The sequence below is a fragment of the Myodes glareolus genome, chromosome 11 (assembly GCF_982192425.1).
Source record: "Myodes glareolus chromosome 11, mMyoGla1.1, whole genome shotgun sequence".
Lineage (NCBI taxonomy): Eukaryota > Metazoa > Chordata > Mammalia > Rodentia > Cricetidae > Myodes > Myodes glareolus.
Window position 1 is genome coordinate 53,603,841 of NC_142036.1, and position 19,635 is coordinate 53,623,475.

Sequence of the window (19,635 nt, forward strand, 5' to 3'; positions counted from 1 at the left end):
ATTGGCCTGATGCTGTCTGACCTGGGAAGTTCATTGCGTGCCCATTTATTTTGTGATTATTAGGTGATCGATGATTGGTCAGAGGAGCAGTGTCTCACAGAAGAATAACAGGACCTCCTGCCATGGGCTCCTTTGCTTAGAATAATGGGATAAAACAAATCTATAAAACAACTTTGGAAAGAAATTTAATATTAGCGATGGTCAAAAATGTATGTCTTTTATTTGATTAATATTTTCCTATAGGAATCATTAAAGGAAGTATTTATCTATAAATGTGTTTTTTATATATTTATAAGGCCAGAAAATAATTTTAGCAGTTAGCAGTGGTGTCACACACCTTTAATCCCAAAACTCAGAAGGCAGAGGCAGATAGACCTCTGTGAGTTCCAGGCCAGCCTGATCTACACAGCAAGTTCTAAGACTGCCAGGGTTACACAGAGAAACTCTGTTTCAAAACCAAAACAAAACAAAAATTTTAACAACTTGAATGTTGCTTCTTTTTATGCATTCTTTATTGCTGTAATTTGAGAAAATTACAGTATTTTTCTTGGTTGAACATAACACACAGGTTCTATTTATAATTATGGCCAGGTGTGGTGTGGCACTCCTTTAATCCCAGAATTTGAGAGGCAGAAACAGGTTGATTTCTGTGAATTTAAGGTCTGTCTAGTCTACACAGCCAGTTCTAGAACACCCAGGACTACACAAAGACTCTGAAACACACACACACACACACACACACACACACACGATGATCATGTTGTCTTTGTAATGTCATGGAGATATTTAGATAGATAATATAAAAAGTTGTAAGCAGCATTCCAATTCTGTGAAAATATGCAAATGAGAAAACCTGGAACCGCTTTAGCTGGTAATTTTGTTAGCATCACAATGATGTCTTGATGCCACTTTGAACAATCATCTACCGTTTGTTTTCTAACCTTAGAAACTGACTGGGTAGACTAGACTGACCTTACACTCACAGGAATCAACCTGCTTCTGCCTCTCAGATTCTGGATTAAAGGAAGGCACACACTTTAACGCACATCACATACTATAACGCCTTTTTGTGCTTTGCTGTGAGAATCGAAAGCGATGGAGCAGCTCTGGGAAGCACGAGGGCTCTTCAGAAACCCAGGTGAACTGCCGCACGATCTAGCAGATCTGCGCTGTTAGATCCTTGCCTAACAGGACGGAGAGCAAGGATTCCCACAGATGTTTGCACACGTATTCATAGGAAGGTCATGTAAATAGCCCAAGGGTCGACGAATTGCTGGACCAAAGGTGGTGTAAACACACAATGGATTCTTAACCATCTCTAAGGAGGAGGAAAGCTGTGACACATACGACAGCATGGATGAACCCTAGAAGCATGTCTGGGGATAGTCCACTCACAAATCTCTTATACTGATATTATATAATTACATACATATGAATTACCTATAGTAGTCAAATACGCAAAAACAAATAGGGGAAGGGCGGATACCTTGCCTAGAGGAAAAGAATTTATTTGATGGGGATAGGTTTGGAGCTTTTAAAGATGAATGAGGATGATGGTTGGAAGTGAACTGTGCCCTTAAGATAATTTAATTTAATATAATTTTTAAATTATTAAGATAATTTAAAATGGTAAACTTCAAGTGCATATCAATCTACAGTCTACAAAACCAAAGTGGCTAAGATAGGACAGAGCTGTGCTTAGGCAGTTGAATGCTTACCTGTACTGGGCTCCATAACCCAGACAGGCTAGGCCACACTTACTTATAATCTTAGCACTCAGGAAGTAAAGGTGGCAGAGCACAAGTTCAAGGTCATCCTCTACCTAAAGAACTGGAGACCTGTCTAGGTTTCTTGAGACCCTATTTCATAATACATGCACACATACATACATACATACATACATACATTATAGAACATGTAAATTATATATACTATGTATCAAAAATGAAAATAATTTTCTATGTATCTCATCACAATATTTTTAGAAAGGGATCAAAAGCAGGATCTTTTTTCTATTAGAAATAAAAGAGGGGTCTAGTTTACAAAGTAAGAGTATAGTACAATTAAAAACTTTAATTCGTAGAGGAACTTGATATAGAATCTTAAATGTCACCAAATTATATTCTGTATAAATTGAAATCTGTCATTCAAAAATCTGTTCTACTTGAGTATTTTCTATGCCTTTCTTTTCCTTAGTCTATATGTAGTAGCAGAAAATGTCAATGTTAATAGGTATTAGCAGAAAATGTAATTGTGAGACTAAAATGAACTTTGAGTATTCAGTCACAACTTTAGAAGCTAAAGATGCTTAAATAAGCCAGGCGGTGGTGGCGCACACCTTTAATACCAGCACTCGGGAGGCAGAGGCAGGCGGATCTCTGTGAGTTCGAGGTCAGCCTGGTCTACAGAGCTAGTTCCAGGACAGGCACCAAAAACTACAGAGAAACCCTGTCTCAAAAATCCAAAAAAAAAAAAAAAAAGCTTAAATAAGAGTCAAGAAACTGGAGGTCCAAAGAAGCAAAGATTATATAAATACATAAAATACAGAATTACATACATTTCTTATATACTTGCTTGCATCTGTCTTTTGGAGATATTATTTTTATAGTCTCATGTTTGTTTTCTCATCCTTTTGGTCCTAAGAGGGGTTGTATTTTCTTTACTTTTAAGAATAATATATTTTATATATTTGTTTTACATCCTGACTACCACATTCTTATCTTAAACAATAGTCTTCAAATTACTATAATTGAGACCCCAAAAAAGTAATACTGTCCTCGTACCCCTCACTGAGGTTAGGCATCACACCAAAAATATTTTTGGTTGAAAATGACAGCAATTTAATTGCCCCAAAGGATCTTACTGGGTATCTAATTGGGAAGTCAAGTGGCACTTCTAAGACATCTTTGGAGACTCAGATACTGCTGTCAGTAATATTGCCTTGTTTCATTGGCTTATTCTCCACACAAGCTCTTCTAGTGGCAATCAAATGGCTGCTGAGACTTGTGTCACATCCTCCCAGCTGGCAATTGTCGTGAAGGACATGAACTAAGGAAGTCATCCCAACTGCAGGCTGTGTGTGTGCCCACTCCAGTGACTGGTAATCCCAATGTTAACTCCTAAGACAGGGATAGACTTTCAAAGACGAATCTGGAGAAAGAGACTGGGAAAATTAGGCACAACAAAAGAGTAGTTTCACTGTCCACTAAGGCGATGTCTTCTCACTTTATTGTGGAGGCCTCTGTTTAGACAGATTGATCACTGCTGCTCCTGTGCAGTCCACGATACCAGCCAAGGGATTGCGCAGCTGTCCTCCTAGCATCTGAATCCCGTTCTTTTACGGAACATGCTACCAGGAGAGCCGGAGTGGAAAGGCAGACCACAGGCGCTGGTAGGGAAGTTGGAAAGGTCAAATGCTCTTCTTAAGCACTCCTAAGGCTTTGATGTAGACAGGCTTAGGACCCGTTCCAGTTCATTCTGATGGTAACCCATACTGTTGGGGCCAGGAACACTCCTGCAGTACACACTGTGTCCGCGGCAGAAAGCAAGGTGCTGACAACCTCGTAATGAACAACTTAAGCCTGATTGTGCCATTCAGTTCCTTGAGGTCTCATTCTAAAAGCCGATTTTTCCAGTCTTTCTGTTGTGGAAGCTATCTAATATGACATATATATATATATAGTAATTTTTTTCTTTGAGTCAAAATCATTGATTGCTATATGGCTAATTCGTCAGAATTATTTTAAAGAATAATTATTTTCTTCAAGATGCTAATGATAAATGAATTAAAGCATGATTCATCTTTTTAATGTATTTAACAGCTTCAAATTCTAGAGTTTATTATTTCATGCCCCCTTTTATGATGATGTAAAATTTATTCAAACAGGAAAGCATATCAATACATTTAAGAAACATTTTTCAAAAAAATACAACTTTTCTTTAAACTAGTTAAAGTCAGATAATATTAATACTTCCATGTTCTATAAGTAATGTGTGACATCTAGTTTGATTCTCTGTTTCAAGTTTGTTTAACTGTACAGTGCACCTTTGCCATTAATATAAATTAGCATCTTTTTTTGAGTGGAAGGGGCTCAACATAAGTACAATGATTGTTATAAGGCTGTGAGAATTTACTATATGTTTATGAGATATGTCATATGTTTCTTATACATAGAAACACATAGGAATATGTTTATAAAATACCAGGTGTAGAGCAGGTTCTTTCAAAATTCTAATGGTGGCAGTTTAAATACTATTTTTGTTGTTAATAATGGCTCAATACCTAGAGAGTCCTTCCAAGGTAAATTAACCAGGCAAATGCGCCAATTTTGACTTCGTTGTTGAATGACTGCATTCATTCCTTTCAGACTTAGCTCCCCATTTGCTGTTCCTCAGCACTCGCTATACAATTCCAGCTTGCTCTGCTTTTCACCTATCTTTTCAGGGTTTAACATAGACGGCTGGATCAAGTCCATTGCTCCAATTGTATGTAGCTGAAAAGGCTCTGCAGTGAGTGCTGCAGTCTTCCCATTGTGTCTGCTTCCCGAGCGCCCTGGACAGCGCATTTCTCTTTCTGAGCCCATTTACGCCCATTCTTTCTGCAGACACTTGTTCATCTGGGATCTCAAATTGACTTCTCCCTATTCTGTCCTTAAGTAAAAATGCACCATTAACGTTGATTGAGCTCTCGCAAAGCTCTCCGTACAGAGTGAAAGGCTGCCGAGGCTAAGTGTTTGCAAATACCTGTGTGAGCCACATTGAGAGGAAGAAATGAGAAATAATTGGAAACTTAAAAATGCTATTGACATATATATTTAACAGATTAGTCTTTTCCGGTAGTTCCTAGAGAGAGACGGTTGTAAAACATTTTGGAGGGAAGAGACCAAGCACCAAGCTACAGTTAAAGACGAAACCAAGAGCAAAGCCAAATTAGTAGGACAATCACAAGAGATGGAGGAAAATATAAACTCAAGCTAGAGTAGGAAAAATGCAAAAAAAATACATAGACCATAGATATTATTTACAACATTTAAATGCCACCAACTTGATTTTTAAAGTATAGCTGTTATATTATGATTTATATAATAGTAAGATTACTATTTTTTCTTTTATGAACAACTGCTGGTATGGAATATTTTTATACGTTTAGAAACTAATTAGAATCCTAGAAAAGTAGAAAATTTAGAATTAGGGGTTTAAATTTACATAACTGCAAAATCATATGTTTTAATACTTGTAAAAAACCACTTCACATTTATTTATAGTCTTGTGTTTGGTAAAATTGTAATTCATTTAAAAATGTATCCAATGTGTTATCCTGATACACTTTCTACTCAGGGCACAGAGAAAACTGTCCCGATTGCAGATAGACCAGAAGAGAAAGTGCTCTACCATTGATCTAACTCTTTCCTGTGGCTCCCAGCTGTAGTCCCAGCCTGTGATCACTGGAACTGTATAATGAACATGACAACGTTGAGAAACAGGGCTTATGTTGAATCAAACAAGCATATAGTTAAGGTGAAGCCCAATAAAATATAGAAGGTAAATAATTTAATTTCAGGTAATTATATTTTCAAATATATTTCCATATTTCTTTGACTAGATATTCTATTTTTAGGTTACAAGTTTTTATAGTTTTTTCCTGTTAAGTCATTAATTAACTATAAGGAAATGTCATTACAAAAACAAAATTTTAAGATAAAAGTGCATAAGTTGAATCTGAGAGGCACCTTTTGAATAGTTTACAAAGTAAATTAAATTAAAAAGATTAATGATATAATGGTATAATTATATTTTTATTTTATATAATTAATTTTCCATTATAATTATATCTTTATAAAACAAAAATGCATAGAAGCAGATTATTTTCAGTAAAATAACTATGTGTTCCTGGCCAATCTAGTTTTAAAAAGCAGCTGTGAACTTAAGTAGCAATTTGGTATTGATTTTCTTAGAAATATTTTAACAATGAAGGAAAGTATAAAAAAATGAACAGTTTAGTGCTTCAAGGGTGTCTGGAATCTCTATGATTTTTGCAGAGGCAACTTTTTCTGATGAGAAATCAGTTTCTAGGCCACAAACAAGCAGAGTTGATTAGATTCACTTAATAACCAAAGGGATTTGACCATAGGTGCTGTCACTACTCATAGAGAGCTAGGAGAATTTATTTCCTTTCATGTCAGTAATATTTGACTGAATTAAGCTCTAATTAACACCCAATATTTCAAAACATTTAATGCTTCCTACAATGTAGTAGTTTGTTTGCAGTACAATGTAGTAGATAGCTTGTGGGTGGGAATATTATGCATGCTGCATATACAGGATTACTTTAAAGCTAGTTGTTAGCGCCTATGGACATATATGCAGTGTACACCTGTACAAAAGGGCATCATGTATATTTTAGATAAAAATATTCACAATCATAGATAATTCAACAGAAGGGTCTAGGACCGTAAACCAGAGTAAGTGATAAGATCCTTACTGAACAATTGTCAGTTCAGTAATTGTCATATGTAGATGTCAGAGGGTTGTCTTGTCTACTTTCAGATCAGCATAGTAGGCTCGTACTCTGTAATTCAAATGTGTTCATTTCTCACATTCCAGCTTGTCTGTGGAATTGAAGATCAAGTCATAATGGATTTGATTGACTGCATGCAAAAAGCATTTATCAAGGTATTCACTGAGAATAAAGAAATAATACTGGCATTGCAGAAGGTATACTTTTTAATCCAAGCTAAATATAATGGAAGAGGATGAAATAGTTCAGAGTCATTATGCATGTTAGCTAAATAGAAAGTTAACACAAACTGCTGGCGGAATAATTGCTTATTTATATGTATTTGGAAAAGCAGTGAATTTGGAGTTGAAAAAAATATCTAGGCTTGGATACGTTATACACTATCCTTTTCGCAGGCCACATTTTCTTTAAATAGTACATGCCACGCTTATCTAGTAAGAATTTTAGAATAAGTCATTCAAAATGTGCACCATGTACATTCATTTCTATAAAAACATCACTTACCTCCCAGGAGATTTTGTTTGTGTTGTTAAATAGGAGTGGGAAGGAGACATACGTATTGTCTACGAATAACATGTAGCTCACCCTCCTCGCTGGTCCCAGGGGAGCTGCGCTTTACGTCAGTGACATCTGCTGTCATGGCAGGAAAAAATTGTGATCTGCTGTGCTAAATAATGTCCAGAATCACTCTTACTGTTTTCATATAAAGCACCATGATTTATATGGAAAGGCTACTGAAGGACAGCTATGTGTTCACTGTATTCTGTACAGTGCCTGGCAATACCTAAACTCTTGTTTATTATTATTCTTTATGTCACTATTAAATTATGTATTAAATTTGTTTTATGTTCAATAAGAAATTTAGATGTAATTAGAATAATATTTATAAAATGTCCCTCAATTTTAAAAAACATAAAATTAAAGCATCTATGAAAAATTCATAGACGAAAAAAAATCCCAGAATGTTAAATAGAGTGGTATAAGTTATTCTTTTCCGCTTTATGTTTCTGTTCTTGAACACCTTTCCCCAGTAAAAGCCTATTACTTGTATTTGTCCTAGTAATTTAAAAAGACTTGCTTTGTCATAAAAGTTTCATATTCACTTTTAGTCATATAGGGAGACAAAGAGCACGAAGTCCTAATTTCATAATAGGTGACCCTGTCAGACACCGCAGTGTCGCAGCCGCAGTGCAACCCGACACCTCCTGGACATCTTCAGAACTGCACAGCTCTCCTCGGAACAAAGGCCCCGAATGCAACAGCTATTTAAAACCCACACTGTAAGAAGTGCAAAATCAATCTGCAATTAGGCTTCAAGTTTAACATATTACACAATTAATTTACAAAAGCCGGTATTAAAGGATTAAAAAAGCACGGAGTTATTGCATGCACACCGGAATGATAGCTTCCAAAATACCATTGGAAATATTTTCAGGTAGATTATATGGTATGCAGTCGGATAAAAACACCTTATGTTTATACAAGTAACATTGTGATACTATGAAATTATATGCAACGTAGAGCCAATACTTTGAATATAGGGTACTTTCTGAATTGTGAAGCCTATTTATGTCAAAATATGACTGGCATTTATTCATCATTTTTTCTGAGACTGGGTCTCTTGTAGCTCAGTGGACATCACACTAGATAACCAAGGATGACCTTGAACTCCTTATTTTCCTGCCTCTATGCCCTGATACCTGTGTGCTACCGTGCCTGAGGTGTGCCAGAATGGGAGTTGAGCCCAGGGTTTTGAGCATGCTAGGCTAGGCGAGCGCTCTGCCAACTGAGTCACAGACCCAGTCCACTGGTCATCAATTTAGAGAACTTTATTTAACAATCAAAGTCAAATCCATATTTGATTGTTTTGTGCTACTTTAGACAAAGTAACAATTCAGCAAAATTTCAAATGAAATATAATTATTAAAGGTCAAAACTTAGTTTGAAGGTGTGACTTTTTTTTTTTTAGCTCGACACTGCTTGTAAGTGTTGCATCACTACAGGCACATTGCATGAATAGAGTGTAGGCTCTGCTGTGACTCTGAGAACAGGAACCAGCAGTGCCCATAGTTGGCTACGTTTAGGACCGAGCATCGATGACCATATTTTGCATTTATCTCTAAGTGAGCTTGATAGCTGTCCTGGTTTAAGGGTCTTTAAAAATAGCACAAAAATGTGGCAAAAAAAAAATCAAGTAGGAAAAGCTCACCTTACTTTAGCAGTGGTTATGTTCCGTCTGCTGGCTCCTGTTCTCGGAGGTACAGCAATCTTACTCCTTTTGCCAACAATTGTGTCCGTAGTGATATGATTTCACAGCAAGTCTCAGGCTAAAACAGACACGCTCAAACCAGGTTTTGACCTTTAACAATTAATTAGAACTCCAATGATGGAGTTTTGTGTAATTCTAATTATTTAGATTAGAACAATTAATTTAATTAGAACAACAAAAGTCTTCGCAGGGCAGACTGCAATCAGATCTCACAATTAACTGCTTCTAACACCAGAAACAAACACTTGTATTTCTAGAATCTGTTTTACGTCTTATCATTTTTTATCATCTCAGATTGTTGTATACTACAATAAGTGGTTCATGTCTTTTGTAGAAATTGAAGAAAGTAACTAAAATAGCCACATGGTTTAAAATCAGTAAGTCCAATGGCATTAAGTCAGATTAACCAAGGGAGACGTCATCATGTAGAACCAAAGGGCCTCAGCATATCAGAAACGTAAGGTTTTATTTTTTCCTGACTACTGTCTGCTAGCATTTCCATGATGGTAAAAATAAATCTTTGCTGATTCATGCTCGTTTATTTTTAGGTGGTTACATCTGGCTTGACCTAGAAAGTTATTCCCAGAAACAAGGTAGGCATGATAGTCACTTACCAACTTCATGATTCAGATAACTGGAAGCAACTCTGCAGAAAGTGGCTTCTGCATTGTATATGTGTTCAGTTCCCAAAGACAATGTGAAAGATATAATATCATTTTGACTACTTAGAAATCATATCAGCCTGGAAATTCACTCAAACAACTGATTGCAGCCAACAGGCTGGTTCAGCCGGTCGGAGCTGCAAGAGGGGAGGTACAAAGACATGGGAAGGTGGGCGGTCCTGGGAAATTCAGTCAGGGAGGAGACTCCAAATGAGCACCAAGCTGGGAGGGTCTATGACTGAGTTGGGCTTGGGGCTGGGTCGACATCAGAGGTAAGAGGGAATTTTAAAGAAAGCTTGGAATATTTGCAAAATTCTTCACCTTCTCAATTTCAGAGTGTCGAATTCATTTGCTGTTTAAAATACAAGCGAACTGCATTATTACAGCTCCATGAGTGCCATGAGTCGGGAGGGAACACAAATTGTGGTTGCTCTGTAGTTATTTCAATGTTTTTTTCACTAGTTTCTCACTTCCCACTTTTGGAACACTGTTCATCCTTAATCATCATTTAAACTTTTGAATTATTATACAAATCTATGAGGTTTTGACAAAGGTCCCAGGCCTGTGGGAAGGAGGTGCTATGCTAAGAGCTTTTTCCAGTGAGCAAAGTGAGCTATAACAGTATGTGACAATAGTCACTATTTTTATAAGTAAAAAATTTGGAGACTTTTTAAAAGGAGAAGAATGCTAACAGCACACCCATAGCTTTCCCTCCCTTCATAATGCTGGGTCCGGTACATTTGTGCAGTCAGACATTGCGACGTTCTGATGTGATGAAAGAGGAGGGGAGATTATCCCTTTGAGTTGCCCCAAAGCTATTCTCTAGGGAGTTCTAGACCAGTCTGGTCTATGTAGTGGTCTACAGAGGCCCAGAACAATCAGAGCAGTGTAAAGGGACACTGTTTCAAAACCAAACAAGCATCCCCCCCCCAAAGAAAAACAAAAAACATTATAAAACCACCATGTATTGCTAATACTTAGTGTAGCTTACGTTTTTGCTAATCAGTTTGGTTCTTTTAAAGTATTCAAAGAACGTAGATACCCAATATTATGTGTAATGGCAAGTACACATAAAAAGGGGACATGCTTCTCAAACTAAAAATTTGAGCAGTATAATCAGAAAATAGCAGAGTAAAGATTTTTCCAGAAAATCTTAAAGAACTGCTCTATAATCTTGGAGAAAGGCACACGCGCGCACACACACACACACACGAAAAGAAGTTACAAAGATGAAGCCAGGACTGAACTCATAAGAAGACAAATCAGCACCCCTAAAGATAACATTATACTTTCAAGGATATTGAGAACAATTAGACATGTCCAAAAGTGTGTATAGCAGAATTTTTTGAACAAAAACATAAGTCTCATTATGATTAAAATCTTACTGTCATAAAGATGTAGAAATATACCACAATAATAAATTATGCTGAGTCTATCTATTCCATTTATTTGTGTGTGTGCGCGCGCGTGTGTGCGTGTGTGTGTGTGCACGCGTGTGTAGCAGGGGTGGGATGGAGGCAGGAGTGTGGGTAGTGCACTCCACAGTGAGTGTGGTGTTCAGAGGACAACGTTCAGGTGTGGTTTTCCGGCTCCATCCCCTGAGGCCTGGTGACTGGATCCTGAATCCTCAGGGTTGTCTTTACCCGTTGAGCCAGCTCCCCAACACCTGGTTTCTTCCAACAGGCTTCTCTCTAAAGACTACAGCCACGTGTGGAAATCCCCTGCTCTGAGGAGGCTCTTAGACAATCTTGTCATTATTCTGAGAATGTAATAGAAGTTAACGGGAATGCAGGAGACTCTCTCAGGTGGGGACACTAGCCCCTGCTGTTCCAAAACAGAGGGAAGGAGGATCTACAGTTCCGGGCTAGGCTCGTCTAAATTCTAATTAAAATGGATATACTAAATAAAATATTTCTATTTCCTGTTCTTTTAGCATACTCCATCTCTTAAAGCCCTGGTTCTCAAACTCTTCTCTCCTGCTAGCTTGGTGAGTTCCTGATAACCCCGAGGAACATGAACTCCCTTTGGAAGACACTCTGTCTCTTTGAAAGGGTCGGTTATGTTTTAAATTCTCTGATTCCTGCTTTTAGCAGAATTCCCTGCTGGACTGGTTTTGGTGGTTGTTCACTATGCAGAAAATGGAAAATTCATAGGAAGGAGTCAGGGGATTCTTGTCCACACTGTGAGAGTGGATCAGTCTCAACCCGTGCATAGTTACATAGAATAAAAAAAATACCACAGACAAACTGACAAAATCTGTAACACTAGAACACAAATTAAACCTCGTAATTTTAAGTTACATTAGAAGTCAAATGAGATTGCTGTTTCAAATGAGTTTTTTTTTTTAAATTTTTTATTGTTGCTGCTGTTGTTTATTCGTTTTTACATTCTCTCTGAAACTCTTTGTAAAAATACCTTCAACTTCAGGAGTTAAGGTGAAGTCAGGTCCCAAGAAATGGCTAAATCCAGCAGGTAGAATAACATTTGTTATTTTAATGGGAGAGGCTTTAACGCGACAGAATGATCCACTGTCCGTAGGAGAGCTGGTAACAGGAACGAACTACACAATAAAATAAAACAGTTAAGAACATCTTACCTCCGAAGCTGAGATAAATAGGCTTTCTTATCACAAGACCCACTGCACAATCAACTGAAGAAAGTACTTTTACATGCCTGCCTAGGCTCGGGATTGGATCTCTGTCAATAGGACTGGAGTAGAGCCCTGCAGGCATGGGGCTGGCTTCCCCCAGGCTCTGTTTTTTCAGACTCCTACTCACTGCTAGGAGCCAGTTCCTGAAGGCCAGTTCTACTTCCAAGGCTCTTAGCAGGGAAGAACCCGAACTACCAACGGGAAGACAAGTTTCCTTTGCAAGGGCTCTTTTCCTTTCTCCAAATATTTATTTTTCCTTGGTGTGTATGACTGTTTTGCTTGCCTGCATGTATGTATTGTACCGCGTGCTTGCTGGCGCCAGGAGAGGTCAGAAGAAAGTGTTGGACCCTTAGATGAGTGTAAACCACCACGTGGGAGCTGGGGACAGAAGGGCTGTCTGCATAAATGGATTCCTGCTCTATTTTCATCAGGACTGTGAGCTTGTTTAAAGTGATAAATTCTGAACATATGGTTTGACTTATTTTGAGAGACAGGCCTTTGCTATTTGTGTAAAGTAACCAACTTGACTTCAGCAAGCATTACCAAGAAAGCAGCTTTGCCTGGGCACCAAGGCCCTGTAGCTAATGCTGTGCAGTCCTAAGTGGACCAACAGCTCATTTATGGGGGTTTCTTTCTGTCACTAATTTGGCACGCTGTCAACTTTTCTATTAAACTCAAACCCCTAACATGGTTGGATGTCAATGTTGAGTTTAGAGCGGTCTTCGCTCTTCTGCTGTTAGGAAAAAAGCAACAGCAACAACCAAATTAAAGAAATCTGAACTGAGAAACTTGAAATCTTTTATACTTTTGTTTATTACAAATAGCTAAAAGAAATAATGGCTCAGTTTTGTTCTAGCCATGAAATTAAGAATCATTATTAAATTTTAAAATATATTTTAAACACTTCATTTATTTTACTGTGTATAGATGGATCAAGAATAATTTTAAATAAGATGCTTGCTTATGTAACAAAATAGTTAAATTCTTTTATATAGCACTATTCAAAAGGCAAGAAGTTATGTTGAACAATTATTATAATGCTAGAGAAATGAAAAATAAGCAAAGTGAATTTCACAATTATATATAAAGGGTAATTATATATAAAGTTATTGGGTTGTTTTGCTTTAAAATTTAGCAAGATGGTTTTAATATAGAACTCATACATTTTAGTTAAACAATAGTTCTTATGCGTGGCCCTATGAAACCTTACATATGCCGTGTAGTAGAAGAATCTTCCCCCAAAGATGCCCACTAGCCTCATCTCTAACCCTATGAAGACCTTACCTTACATGAAAAAGGAGTTTGCAGATGTGACTGAGGTAAGGACTTTGTAGGGGGGAGATTACTCTGGATTACCTAGAAGGAGGGAGACAGAAGGGTCAGAGTGGGCCAAGGAGCTGTGAGGATGGAAGCAGAGGTTGGCATGATGTCACTGCTGGCTGAGGACCAGGAGCCACGGTCACCTGGAAGCTGGAAAGCACACAGGCCAAGTTCCTTTCCAGAGCATCCAGAAGGACACAGCCCAGCCAATGCTTCCACCTAAGACCCAGTTTCAGATTTCTGTCTTCCTGAACTATCAATCACCATGTGCTACGTTAAGCAATGAATTTGTGATAATTTGATGCAAGAACGACAGAAAACTATTTCACGGGGCATGTGCTTTTTCAAGAGGTGGCTTGAAGATCAGAACGAGAGCTTCATCACTGAACTAAATGTCACCTGATTTATTCTCCTCTGAAACAGTGAAGCCCAGGCAAGGACTTGAGCACAAGATGTTAGACAATACTCTTAGCTACACTGGTTGTTAGGACTCAAAGCCAGAACTTCAATCTTTCTAACATATAGATCAATTTCTTTTTTAAAACTGATTTTTGTTAACTTTTAATAATTATGAGCTCAAGGTTTCTATGGTTCTAACTCTAACTTGTTCTAGAAATGCCTTTATTAAAATATGTGAAGATTAATTTTTAAAAATTTGAGTTAGTTAAAAAGTCAAGGAATTATTAAAAATTGCAAGCTGGAATTAAATTATATCTGAGTGGTAGGACACATGCCTAATATGACCTGTGATTGCTCCTCAGCACCATAAAAAAGAAAAAACCAATATAATACATATTTATCTTTTAACAAAATTTCAAATGTACATATGTTTGATGAAGAAAAGATCTCCACCTCTTTGGAGGAATTTATCAGGTAGCTTCTGTCAAGAATGACTTTGAACATCTGACCTTCCCGTCTCCAAGGGTTGTGGCCACAAGTGTGCACACCACATGCCTGGATAAGGCCATCTTCTAAGTGAGTGCCTTTGATTGACATTTTGCCTAACTGTCCTTTAAGATTTTGCCAATAATTTCCTCTGCTGATTTCTTTAAGACGGCATGAATTTAAAGACATGAAGAAAATTTGAAGACAGTAAGTTCTCTAGAATTAAAAATTACTTTTCTTATATAGTTTTTCTAAATTTATCTTTTCTCCTGTATTTTATATATTTTTTAAATCCCATCTATAGTTTGACATTGTGTGTGTGTGTGTGTGTGTGTGTGTGTGTGTGTGTGTGAGAGAGAGAGAGAGAGAGAGAGAGAGAGATTATTCTTTATCCAGACTTTTCAAAGTATTGAATTTGGTTTTTACATAAACATAGAAATCATAATTAAAAATTCAAATTTGTGTTTCATCTGTTGACTTAATATAAACCACAAACAGGTTTTTGAAGAAATCAAGCCATCTCCCTATGAATACATGACTCTGTTGCTGACGGGAGAAGTAAAGCAAGAAGAGTTAAGTAGAAAGAGGTCCCATCTGTTTTGTAAAGGGCCTGAGGAGAATCTATCAGTACACACTAATCCAGGAGTTGAGCAAAAACCCAGCAGGAGGGCATCTGTCTGGAGCAACCTCACCTGTTCCTCCTTCAAGATCCTCTCTCTCTGTCTCTCTGTCTCTCTGTCTCTTTGTCTCTGTCTCTCTGTCTCTCTCCTCCTCTCCTCTCCTCTCCTCTCCTCTCCTCTCCTCTCCTCTCCTCTCCTCTCCTCTCCTCTCCTCTCCTCTCCTCTCCTCTCCTCTCCTCTCTTCTCTCTCCCTTTCTCCTCTCCTCCCCCTCTCTCATCTCCTCTCCTCTTCTTTCTCTCTCTCTCTCAGTTTTTTTTTGTTGTTGTTTTGGATACAGGGTTTTTCTGTGTAGTCCTGGCTGTCCTAGAACTCACTCTATTGTAGACCAGGTTGACCATGAACTCAGAAATCTGCTTGCCTCCCAACTGAAGATTCTTAATGTTCTTAATATAATCTTGGATCCTTGACTCCAATGTCTTTGGGTTTTTGCTTCTAGTAATGTTAATTTTACCCCTTTCCTCACCTGCTCCAGGTCTTTGTAACATCTCTTGGATTGCCCTAAAAGTCTCAACTGGTTCCACTCCCTGCTCCTGTCTCTTCTTCAAGCTTTGCAAGGGTTCAACGCTCATAATTCTACATCTCTGTGTAAAAGACACCATCTTTCTGTGTTAAATTTGGTCCTCAGAGGATGATCACGAACAAACAAAAGCAGCTAATGATTAAACCCCTAAAAAGCCTGTTTCTAATGTTTCTTCATTCTATAATCTTATTCCTGTCATGGTCAGGTACATTTTAGGGCTCATGGGTAAAGAGCTCAGTAATCTTATAAATCTATAAGAATAGCAGCACACATCTCTGTTAGATGAACTATACAGTCCAGAAAGTGAAGATGAAAATTCCCCTTGTTCCTCTCTGCCTAAACTGAAGCAATTTTATGGTTAGTTTCTACAAAACTGACAGTTTCTTACCTTCTGGCATCACCTGAAGTACTTAAGAAACAAACATTAAATAATCTGTCTTATATAAATGTATTATTAGGAAAAAAGAGCTGCCTTTGATAGTAGCCACTAAGTAAATACTATAATTTACAAAACCACAGATACTTAAACATTTAAGTAAAAAATATATGATATAATGTTAATTTACAGTAATTTGTAATAAAAAGAAAAGTCACCGAATTTTTCTTTGCTTGTAGTTCAGAGAAATGAAACTCAGCCTTTGCCCTGTCATCTGTAGTTATAGGAATTCCATCCAACATCTGTAAATTAGGCAGGCGGAATATGAGCACATGGCGATGTACCATTTTCCTACAAATCTAAAGAAAGGCAAAAATAATAGTTTATTCTCTAAATCACTTTCATGAGAAAATTCACCTTCAAAAGAAGGCAGTTTTGGAAAAAACGCAAAAATGATGCAGGGCAGTTCCTTTACAATCTTAGGTCATGAGGTGGGGGTGCACGCCTTTAATTCCAGCACTTAGGAAGAAGAGGCAGGTGGATTTCCAATTCTGAGACCAGCCTGGTCTTCAGAGTGATTCCCAGGAAGCTCATGGCTGCACAGAGGAATCCAGTCTTAAAAAAAAAAAAAAAAAACCAAACCAACCAACCAACCAAACAGACAGACAGACAAACAATATTAGATCCTACAGACAGAAACTTTTTCCTGGGAGGTTTCTCAATCTTCTGCTACGTTCAATGAAAATAGAAAGTATTTCTAAACAAAAGCTACTGTTAAGAGGTTTAGTCTTTCTCCTTTGCTTCTTCCTTCCTTTTCTTTTTCTCCCCTCCCCCACTTTCTCTCCCTTCCTCTTGTCTTTCCCCACCCCTTCAATGCATCCCAGGCTGGTTTGAACTAACAGTCCTCTTGCTTCCGTCTCCTGGGTGCTGGTAATGCAGGTGTGTGCCGCCACGCTTAGACTTTCATCCCTCTTAAGTTCATAGCATTGCCCATTAATTAGAGAAAAAGCTCAGTCCGTGGGTAGAAATCTATGCAAGTTCATTTGTAAATAATTGGTTTATGTGAAATTTTCCAAAAGGCCCTATTCAGTATCTTCTGGTCTCTATGACCGATCTCTTCAAAGGGTTAATCTGCTATAAAAATATTGGCATATATGCAAAAAAGGTAGGTGAAAAGACTTCAGTAGAGTGGTCTGATGGTGTTGATTCTAGAAGGTTCTGTTTGCAAGGATGGCTCTTTCTTGGTGTTTGGTACCTGGACTTGGGAATGTGCTTATCATCCTTGGATGATAAGGGTAGTTCACTATGTCTTGGTATTTACTAAAAATAGTAGGATTTGTACTCAACCTCTTTTCCATCTGGAATTTGGAACTTCAGTTCTTGGTTGGGAAAGGGTACCTATGTAATCAACTTCCAACTTTTGGACTGCTGAGTCTCTAAGGGGCTCTCTTGAGTAAAAAAAACATAGCATATAAGAGATGCTATTTTGTGGCTAAGTGACGTGTGTGCTCTCTGTACCCTGCCATGGAAGAGAAAGCACGAGGAGGCACACATACAGATTCCTCCAGACTCTGCCTTTCTCCTTCTTGTACCCTGTGGTTGTACAACTGATCTTAGTTCTGTGTCCTCACTGGGCCATTGCAACTGGTCTTGGCCACAAGGAAAACATTATGCTGACGGAATCTCTCTAGAAAATCTCTAAAATAGCGGTGATCTTGAGGACCCCTAGTATAGGAAGTTTACAGCACTGTCTATGATGGCAGAGAACAACAAACTCTTTGAGATGAATGAATAAGCTGGGCCTGGTAGCTCATGCCTATGAGTGTAGCACTCGGGAGGTTAGAGTAGGAAGCTTACCATGAGGTAGAGGCCAGCTTGGCTTGGATAGTGAGTTCCAGAGTGAGTGAAAATGCAAAGAGCAGGAATAAAAACAAAAACAGAAAGGGAAATGAACAAACTGCTTGAAATGAATGTGGTAACGGTATGTTCAGTGATGGAGAAAGACCTCTAAAACATGTAACAGTCAAACAAATCACTGACCACATTCTAGGTTACAAAGCAAAATTCTTAGAATATAGAGCCTGCTTTCTTTGACTGAAATGCTCCAAAACTTAAGGAAAATAATGAAGATACAACTGGAAACTAGAAAAAAATAGACTCAAAATCACTACAAATCAATGCATAGTCCTTAATAATTTACAAATGAGGAGAAAGTCTTTTGAAGAGTAGAATATTTTGAGATTAGAAGACTAGTAAAAGCAACATATATAAAAAACTTTCAGGGCATTGTTAGAGCAGTACTATGTAAATTGACTAGAAATATATTGAAATTAATATTAAGTTAAAATGATTAAGAAATATGAAAAGTAAAAATTTCTTTGAAAAATTTCAGGAAACTAAAAGAAGAAAATGATAAAGAACAGATGTTCATGAAATAGAAAGCAAACAATGCCCCTGATGAGGAAAAATTATGGTGCTCTAAATAAGTAAATACTGTAAACAAGGTTCTAGCAAGATGTATCAAGAATAAAACATAAAAGCAAATATTGACAACCTTAGGCATATAGGGGTGACAAAAACAGATATAGTGGAGAATTAGGAATATAAGCTCTCCCAAATAATCTAATAAAGCAAAAGATACTATGCCAGACTTAAAGGTATGGTATAAAAAGACAGAATTACAGTTTTATCTGCATAGATACAGATATGCTACATTAAATACTATCAGATTGGATGTAATAAGATAAAAAACACGAATAAATAATATTCACAGCATGAATTTAAGGGTAGCTTTACTCTACTAAGTCTGCTAATGCCATTTAGTATATCAGCAGATGAAAAAGGAAACTGTATTGTCTATCAGTCAAAACCTAGTGTCCATTTGTTAGGAAACAGACATTGGGAACTGGAGAGGCAGTTCCTTCAACTGTCCAAAGGTGCTTTCCCATAATTCATTGTAAACAACATCTCTGATAGAGGCAATTTGGAAACATTCTTTGGAAATCATAAATTACTAGTCAGTGCTTCTCTTCTCTAATACACAAGAGGTCTTAATCAATACACTAAGAGAAGTACAAGAAATAAACATATGAAGATTGAAATCACTAGCTAATTTTTACAGATAGCATGATGGCATAAAAAAAATTTCAAAAGTTTTTTTTACAAACTATTACAATTAAAAATGGGGCTTGACAAGCTGCCTAGACAAAAGAACAATATACAAAAGTCAAAATTTCTTTACTCCTACAAAAAATAATTGGAAGAATGCTAAAAAGGAATTATTAAAACAGCTATTAAAAGAACAGAATAAAATCTTACCAAAGATGATTTAAACCCTTATGGAAAAATATAAATCTTTTTCTTTGTGGAAGTAAATATCCTTTCTATAATATTTTTAGATTAATTTTTAAAGTATACATAAAAACAAAAATTATATGTATTAATGAGTACTCTGTGATATAGTATTCTTACATTTGGATAAATCATATAATCAGGTAATTACACCTCCATTTATCACTGTTTATGGAAAAATTTTAAATTTTTATTGCTTTTAGAGACACACAGTAGCCAGTTATTGTCTGTAGCTACCTTCTTATTCAATAGCACACCATGGTTTTTTGCTTCTTGTTGTGGAATATTATTTTATGATGTGTTATAATCATTTTTGCTGTGGAACATTTGTTTAATGATGCAACGATGTGTTGCATTCTTTAAGTTACATTTAATTCTGTGAAGCAGTATTACTTTGCCTGTCT

The 19,635-nt window shown here is 37.1% G+C and overlaps 1 protein-coding gene across 5 annotated transcripts in view; it reads right to left on the minus strand.

Moving 5' to 3' along the window:
- The window catches only part of Lrrc9 (leucine rich repeat containing 9), an 88,809-nt gene that overhangs the window by 5,629 nt on the left and 63,545 nt on the right, over positions 1-19,635 (minus strand). For 2 of the 5 annotated variants that reach the window (XM_085697546.2, XM_085697547.2), the window contains exons 30-32: positions 16,099-16,239; positions 13,383-13,454; positions 11,864-12,008 (exon numbers count right to left, since the gene is read on the minus strand). In XM_085697546.2, coding sequence (XP_085553672.2) covers positions 11,864-12,008; positions 13,383-13,454; positions 16,099-16,239 — 358 coding nt within the window. Of the gene's footprint in view, positions 1-11,781; positions 12,009-13,382; positions 13,455-16,098; positions 16,240-19,635 lie in introns of those variants that run through there. The other 3 variants (XM_048415877.3, XM_048415876.3, XM_048415878.3) reach the window with 3 other exon arrangements.